Source organism: Epinephelus lanceolatus, chromosome 9, assembly GCF_041903045.1.
Source record: "Epinephelus lanceolatus isolate andai-2023 chromosome 9, ASM4190304v1, whole genome shotgun sequence".
Classification (NCBI taxonomy): domain Eukaryota; kingdom Metazoa; phylum Chordata; class Actinopteri; order Perciformes; family Serranidae; genus Epinephelus; species Epinephelus lanceolatus.
Genome location: NC_135742.1, coordinates 33,647,518 through 33,655,875, shown reverse-complemented (window position 1 = coordinate 33,655,875; position 8,358 = coordinate 33,647,518). Strand labels below are relative to the sequence as shown.

Here is an 8,358-nt window from a genome sequence, read left to right as displayed (position 1 = left end):
TACTTAATCACTGGAGTACCCCTTTAAAGATGTTGTTCATTTTCTCTGTCATCTAGGAGAGTGTCTTTACAATACAGATTGTATGAAACTCATAAATCTACCTATAGCTCGTGTTTTGATCAGCATTTGTATTCAGATTGGCTTCATCAGTGTTTCTCTGTGTGCACTTTCATGCTTCATGCTTTGAGAAACTCTCAGCACTGGTTGCTGTTTAGAAACTGCCAGAACATAGACCTCCGCCCACACACTCAGTCACTGACACATGGATGCGAGCACACACATTTTCTCCCTGCCACCCTGATGCCTCCTCGTTTGCTCTCATGACTGCAGCAGCTCGACATGACTTCACACATGATAAGAGCTCCACAATAATCTTCCATCAGCACTGACCCAACCTCCCCGCCCCTCTTTCTGCCTCCACGCTGCTGCTGTTGTTTAAGGCTTTCTGCCTGTGCTGTAGTAAATAATTTATTGTCAGCGGCGCTACCTACAGGTCCTAGTGCGGAGAAAGCACTCCTGCTCGTCATTCCTGCAGTGTTCACTCTGGCAGCAGCTCCTGAGAGAGACAGAGAGAAAGATTGCATAGATCCAAGGAAGCTGCAGAGCACCCACACCCACCGAGGATACACAGGACTCCCCCTCCTCCCTCCCGTTCTTTCTCTCCCTCTGTCCCTCTTTCTCGTGCTCAGCTCTGCACTCAGCATTATCAGATCTGTTGGGGCTATAGGTACGCTGACCATTGCCTCTCAACAAGCCACTTGAGGAGAAACTTCAAGAAGCTCATCAGCTTCCCTTTCCTCCTGCCCAAGGATGCTGAAGCTCAGACAAGGATGGACAAGGCTGATCTGCTTGTCGCTTCTGTGCCTGTGTCTCAGCCTGCTGGGGGAATCAAACGCCAGGAGAGCCCCCAAGATACCCCGCTGTCCTGCTACCTGCTCCTGCACCAAAGACAGTGCTTTCTGTGTGGATACTAAGGCTATCCCCAAGAGCTTCCCCCCTGGAATCATCTCTCTGTGAGTCCAACATTTACATGTGTGTGTGCTTTTCACTCACCAAAAGCAGCTTTTCATAACCTGTGTGCAGGCTGGTACAGATGGCTACATCACTGATGTCACCCTGCATTATGTAACGAAGCATGGATCCTTACTTGTCTTGTAATTACCTAAAAGTGAATATTGGTATGTTGCCAACTGATGTTTTCTTGATGCAACGTGTCTTTTCATTAACAGAGAGATGTATACCAGAAAGCATTACATCATCATAATAAAAATGTCCCTTCACTGTGCCATATGCTGAACTTCGCAGAAGGAGCACAGCAGTAAAAATCCTGCCGAGCTCCAGGGAGGAATACTAACAATAGATTCCCTATCTCACTGCAGGAGACCTGCTTGTCCTCTGAGAGATCTAAGATTGAAGAGAGTTCAGGGATTTGTTCAATAAATGGAGCACATGTAATGAAATGGAAAGCTTGACACTTGATGGGGGAAGGTTATGTATTGCTGAGAAGGTTAAACGGTGCCCTCTTTGATGTGATATTGACCCCCATCGCCCGTGAATTGAATATTGAGTCAAGGGAATTCCAGAGCGCAAGCTGGTGGAGGTTGCCCTCATTTTTCAATAGAGAAGAAGTAAAGAAGTGGAGAAGGAACTTGTGTGTCCTAGTTTTTAAAAGATTTAGCCCTGCTTGATATTTAATCTGCAAGGATGGCCTAACCTGAGAGAAGACTTAAAACAAATACAGTCAGGGTTATAAATATGACATTTCCATCATGAAACAGTCACTCTTTCGCACATCCCATGATAACTGATGTTGTCTTTCTGAACAGAACGATGGTGAATGCAGCCTTTACTACGATCCCAGAGGGAGCCTTCTCTCACCTTCACCTCCTGCAGTTCCTGTGAGTGTCCCGACCCACAACAGAGCTTTTTCACAACTTTCAAAACATCAAAAACTCTTAATTCTCCCACAACCAGTGAGGTCCGCAGTCTCCCCGTTTAAACTACAGTCAAAACACTTAACACCACACTTAAGTTTTCACCCTGCCGATATCGTGGTGCAAGCAGACAGCTTTTGTTTTGCACTGACAATGGAAGTGACTTCAGCTCCTAGAAAATGAATGGTTATTGAAACAGTGGGTGACATAGCAGTAATAAGAGTAAAGTGGCTCTGTATCAGTGTCATTGCCAATCACTGACTGCCTTCAGTCCTGCTCTGCCAGACAAAGGGCCATTTATCTACTTAGATGCAATCATGAGTGTGTGTGGTCACGACCGTGTGTGTCTGTTTTTGTGTAGGTCTTAGTGTGTTTTTGTAGACTCCAAATGTATTTATGTGTTTACGATTTATGTGATTGAGAGTACATGAATGGATTTTATCAGCTACTTTACAAAGCATCTCTAAATTTACCCAGAGACAAATAGTTCTTTTTAGATATTACAATGGCAGCCGGTTGTTTAGCCCCATAGTTTCAGTTGAACATGTACTACATTATCTGTACAACTTGGTCATCATTGCTTCCTTTGTGCAGGCTATTGAACTCCAACACATTCACCACTGTTGCTGATGATGCCTTTGCTGGACTGTCTCACCTGCAGTACTTGTAAGTGCCTCACTACATGTGTGCGCCTCAAATATGAGCTAACTTGCTGTGTTTTGAATCACCTTATTTTAAATATTTATCAAGTGTACTACTGTATATGGACTGACAAAACATTTTGCTTAGTTAACAGTTTTTAAGTCAGACTACCATTTCATTAAAAGACAAAACACATAGCCTTCTTTATATTACAAATGGAATGTTAAATTATAAGCTGTCAAATGCACCCTTGCTCAGTTTGATACACTCGCGGGTTTAGCATCCATGGCCTTACTTGTAGTATAACCAATAGGAAATGGTGGCTAACGTTAGCTACTGTTAGCAAACTTTGAATAAAAACTGCAGAGTCAGCTTACTGACTTTGACTCTCTCTACTTGACTTGTACTATTTTTTTGCTTATGCGGCTATGCTGTAATTGTTTAATAAAAGTTGAATTTGCTCAGTTTAAAGCAAAGTCTTCAGCAGATTTTCAGTTTTGCACTCCTTTCTGATCTGTCATGCACTGTTTACTTATGGAAATGATTTATAACAGTAGCTCTAGGTAGGTTTATGAGGCTTATTATTGAAAACTGAATAGAACAAGCCTTAAGGCTGCACTCCAGGATTGGCCTCTGCAGTATGGCAAAGAATGCCAAAAGTAAAACTGAAAATAAATCCTCCTACGACAGCGAGCACACTGCCTCTGTGCTGTGGTAAAGCTGAATATGCCATTCTGTGAATTGATGGGTTTTACAAAGTAGTTAGCTGATGGCTTGGCGCACGCAGCTCTCTGTGATGGCCATGCCTCTCTTTGGCTGCTGGCTGTGTGGCTTTTGGCCACAGCCCAGCCATCAGGCCTCTCTGCATCACTGCCACTACCATCGTCGCTACCCGCTGTGAATGCTAATAAAGTCGTACTTTCATATCCAGCCACCTCCAGAGAGTCTGCACATGCTGCATGTCCTCGACTATCAAAAGACAAACCGTAGACAGGATCAAATGATGCTGATACGCAGACCTTTGTAAAACTGCTGCAGTCAGTGTCTTATTTTTATCACTTTAATGAAATGCATTAAATGAGCTTTTAGCATTATCTCATATTTCTTTTTTTTTCTTTTACTGCTGCAGTTAACACTGATTGTATTAGTTGGCAGGCTCAATAACATGCTAAATAAAAATCATAAAATATTTTTATGACATCTTTGTTGTCAACCCTAAGATAGACAAGCCATAACCTTTTGATCAAATCCACCAGATGCAGACTGTGTTATTACTGAAATAATTGCTGCTTACAGTCACACTCCTATTGTGCCCTGCACTGACAACACAATCTCCTCTCCAAACAAGCATGCCATCCTGTAATACTGGCTGAATTTCAGAGGCTGTCCTCACTGTGTGACATGTGAGTGCTTTGTTCTGTCCTCAGGTTCATTGAGAATAATGACATCCAGGCTCTCTCAAAGTACACCTTCAGAGGACTCAAATCCCTGACTCATCTGTGAGTACATAGTCGAGCTAATGCTATGAAGAAACCCACATCTAATGAAACTAAAATATGTATATTTTAAAACCAGGAATTTGGACTTGGATAATGATAGAATGATAACTGTCTTTTCATGTTTTGTTTTCAGATCTCTCTCAAACAACAACCTGCAGCAACTGCCAAGAGATCTCTTCAAACATCTAGACATCCTCACTGATCTGTAAGCATGCCTTCACTGAAATAAAAACACTGTGTTGACAACCCACGAGCTTTGACCCCACAATCTGTCACTATAAAAACACTGGTTTGCTGGTATTCCCTGAGGGTTTAGTGGACTACCACACTCATCTGCAAAGCTGTCTGGCTCGTGTGTGTGGTTTGTGCCTGAGTCAAACCATACTGGTGCACAAAAACACATTTCTTCTTCCTCTTAGGTTTGGATGATGTTTGAGCAATCTGAGGTAAAAAATGACATATTCTCTCTTCCCTATCTGTTACTCAGAGACCTGCGGGGGAACTCTTTCCGCTGCGACTGTAAAATCAAGTGGTTGGTAGACTGGATGGAGAAAACCAATACTTCTGTTCCTGCTATCTACTGTGCCAGCCCCTTTGAATTCCAGGGACGCAGAATCCACGACCTCACACCGCGAGACTTCAACTGCATCAGCGCAGGTTTCTCCTTGTCTCTTAGCACTTTGGTGGTGCCATGGAATAAGTTTTTGGATAATAAGTAATTCTGTGTTGTCTTCCCACAGATTTTGCTGTTTATGAAACCTTTCCTTTCCACTCTGTGTCCGTGGAGTCCTATGAGTTCAATGAGGATCAGTTTGTGGCCTTTGCTCAGCCTGACACAGGGTTCTGCACCTTGTATGTATGGGATCATGTAGAGATGGTCTTCAGAAAGTTTCACAACATTACCTGTAAGTTGCTGGCTGTGAAAGCATAAATATTGTAGCATTCTGTGTTTTAAAAAATGAGTCCTAATGGCTTTTCTGCTTCTGTGTGTATCTCTTACAGCTCGCTCTGCTGTGTACTGCAAACCAGTGGTGATAAACAACAGTATTTACATGGTTGTTGCTCAACTTTTTGGAGGATCTCATATTTATAAGTACGGCTACAAATCATATCTTGCAGTTAGTGACGTGTTAAATTTCTCCAGTGTATTAAGAAGCCATAACCTTAAAAGAATAGCTTGACATTTTGGGAAATATGCTCATTTGCCTTTTTGTCAAGAGGAGATGAGAAGATCAACATCACTCTCACATCTCTGCGGTAAATTTATCACTGGTGCCAGCAGATGAGTAGCATAGCTTAGCACAAAGACTGTAAATGGGGAAGCAGCTAGCCTGGCTCTGTCTAAATGCAGTAAATCTACCTACCAGCGCCTATATGCTACATTTAGAAAAATTTCATGGATTTATCTTGCTGTCAGACAGCCTTTTTCAACAGGGCACTCTGGCTGTTATCTCAGACTCCACTGACAAAAACAGTCGTTTTACTTTGCAGAGCATGGGAGTTGCTGATTTAACACTGCCTTCATCAGTTAGTATGTAAGTTAAAGTGGTGAAAGTATTCCAAATATAGTGTACACTTACACCAATATTGATTTTTTTAGGTGTCTAAAATCCATTTTGCTGCAGCCTCTATCCACAGCTGTACCTTGTGTTGCTTCTGTGCCAGTAGATTTAGACGGTAGCAAAGCAACATAGTAGGCTACATAAAATAAGCACAGCAGAAATGTCAGGTAGGTTTGACCACCGTATTTAACTTGAATCTTCAAATGTTATAGTGACCGCTGAAAATGACAACAGAAATAATCCAGGGTGCTGATTTCACATATCTCCAATATTCAAATCAATTGCCCGTTGACTACCCAGATGTGACTGTTGTTGCTGTGTGACGTCACAGTGATTCAGTCTATAGTCCTGCACATAACCCCTTGTAAAATGGCAGATTGTTGTTTTTATGCTTCCATTTTTGTATGGGTTAAACAAATGAAATAGCACGTGTTAACTCATGCACTTTAGTGTGATGATAGGATGTTTTCCCCATCCTCAGTTTTTATGCTAAGTCAACCTGCTACAGAGTGGTGCCAATCTTCTCATCTAACTCTTGCCATAAAAGCTAATAAGCATATATCCCAAAATGTCAAACTATTCCTTTAGTTATGAAAAGCTTTCGGAATACTATGACAACCTTTTCATTATCACAGGTGGGAAGAGGACCCACAGCGCTTCGTGAAGATCCAAGACATTGACACCACTCGAGTAAGGAAGCCCAACTTCGTGGAGACCTTCCAGCTGGATGGAGAGTGGTACTTTGTAGTGGCAGACAGCTCCAAGGCAGGCTCCACCAGCATTTATCGCTGGAACAGCAATGGTTTCTACACCCATCAGTCCCTCCATCCCTGGCATCGGGACACACATGTGGAGTTCCTTGATGTTGGGGGAAAGCCTCACCTCATCCTCTCCAGCGCCTCTCAGCCACCGGTGGTTTACCAGTGGAACCGAGGCCAGAAGCAGTTCGCTTTCTTCTCCCAAATCACAGAGCTAGCGGATGTGCAGATGGTCAAGCACTTTTGGGTGAGGAAAGTTCTTTACCTTTGCCTCACACGGTTCATAGGTGACTCCAAGATCCTCCGCTGGGAAGGGCAACGTTTCATAGAGATCCAGACTCTTCCCTCTCGGGGCTCAATGGCAGTGTATCCTTTCACAGTGGGCCTCCGCCAGTATCTCATCCTTGGAAGTGATTTCTCCTTCTCCAGAGTATACCTGTGGGATGACCTCACTCAGCGCTTTCAGCCCTTCCAGGAGCTCAACATGAGAGCCCCACGAGCGTTCAGCTTGGTATCTGTTGACAACAAGGACATACTGCTGGCTGCCAGCTTCAAAGGCAACACCCTGGCTTACCAGCATCTGGTGGTGGATCTCAGTGCCAAGTAGACATGCTACAGTCAGAGCGCAAGGAGGTGTTCCTGAGCATTTATCAACATGTGCCAAATAAATGAAAGACTGCAAAATGTTTAAGCCATGTAACTAAAGGTCTGCTGTTTCACCTGATGTTTTAAGCGAGGCAACTAATAAAATGATGATCTATTTTTATGCACTATCCCTTAACATCTGAATGAAATATCACACAGATAACACACAGCATCGGTAACACGCCAACATTGCTGCCGCATTACTGCTTCTGTTCTGCCAACCATATATTTAGGCCAATTATTTTTCAAACATATTATATTGTATACTGTACTTTACTAATGTGAAAATGATGTGCATGTGCATCTACTGAATTACTCACTGGATGAGACTGGATGAGATGGGATATTGTAAAACTATAAAGGTTTTGTAAGTTACACAGTGTAGTTTATCTGTGTGGCATTTTGCATGACACGGTACACATGATATAACTATGTAAAATAAGCAATACTTACCTGCGCAATACTTTGAATCCTTTGTTGTGTTTATCTTTATATATGAGAAGCCCTTGAATTTGTTTTGGATATAATGGTCATTTTGCAATAATAACATGGTATCAAGAGTAGGCCTGAGGCATGAACAAACTAAGGCTTCAAAATGAACGGAAAATGTGAAGTTTTTAAAGATGATATCCTTGGTTTTGTTTTCCAAATCCCAAAACGTCCCAGCAGTTGACGACAGTGGGGTCTTTTGGGGACAAGAAATGAGGGAACATTTGGCGGCAACTTGGGGATTAAATTAAAAACAAAACTGAAAGGTGTTGTAAAAAAAAGTGTGGGGATTTCTGGGAGCTATAACAAGATCAGAGAATGATTATTAAAGTTATAAAAACTTAGAACCCTTTGCTATGTTTTTATGTACAGTCACAAACTGTATTGTTGCTGTGTACATTTGCACATTGAATAGAGTGGGTGGGAAAGGGGTACGATTAAATCCAGCTTATGGCCCCTAAATCCTGTGTCCTGTCTTATGTGGTTAGAACATCTTTTCAAAAACAACTCCAAACACAACTTCTGCAGCTATTAATAGTTTCTCTTATATTACAGCACAAATGAGTCCTAAAGACTTGATACCACATCAGTCTCTATGGTGGATGATGGTGTAACCTTGTATAGCACTTAAAAAGAATAATGAAATTAAGCCATTCACACGTTAAACAGTTTGTACTTACTGACATCGTCGAAAAATAGGATGAAATTCAAATAAAAAATACTTTACACATATATCCTGGGAGGAAAATCCATGGACTGTATGGGAAAATCTCAGCTCTGTTGCAAGGATGCGTATTAAGGGCGCAAACTAAATGTGCATGAGGAGAAG

At 42.2% G+C, this 8,358-nt stretch overlaps 1 protein-coding gene across 1 annotated transcript; it reads left to right on the top strand.

Annotated features, from left to right (window-relative positions):
- Positions 1-298: 298 nt before the first annotated feature.
- lgi3 (leucine-rich repeat LGI family, member 3) lies at positions 299-7,991 on the top strand. Its single transcript, XM_033618818.2, has 9 exons — positions 299-1,013; positions 1,827-1,898; positions 2,529-2,600; positions 4,004-4,075; positions 4,209-4,280; positions 4,563-4,732; positions 4,816-4,980; positions 5,078-5,168; positions 6,273-7,991. Exons 1-9 carry the CDS (start codon positions 811-813, stop codon positions 7,000-7,002), a joined length of 1,647 nt encoding a protein of 548 aa, XP_033474709.1. The 5' UTR covers positions 299-810; the 3' UTR covers positions 7,003-7,991.
- Positions 7,992-8,358: the final 367 nt, after the last annotated feature.

Coding starts and splice junctions, on each gene's coding strand:
- lgi3 (XM_033618818.2), top strand. CDS start 811: ATGCTGAAGCTCAGACAAGGATGGACAAGGCTGATCTGCTTGTCGCTT. Junction 1,899..2,528: donor CTTCACCTCCTGCAGTTCCT/GTGAGTGTCCCG, acceptor TCCTTTGTGCAG/GCTATTGAACTCCAACACAT. Junction 5,169..6,272: donor GGAGGATCTCATATTTATAA/GTACGGCTACAA, acceptor TCATTATCACAG/GTGGGAAGAGGACCCACAGC.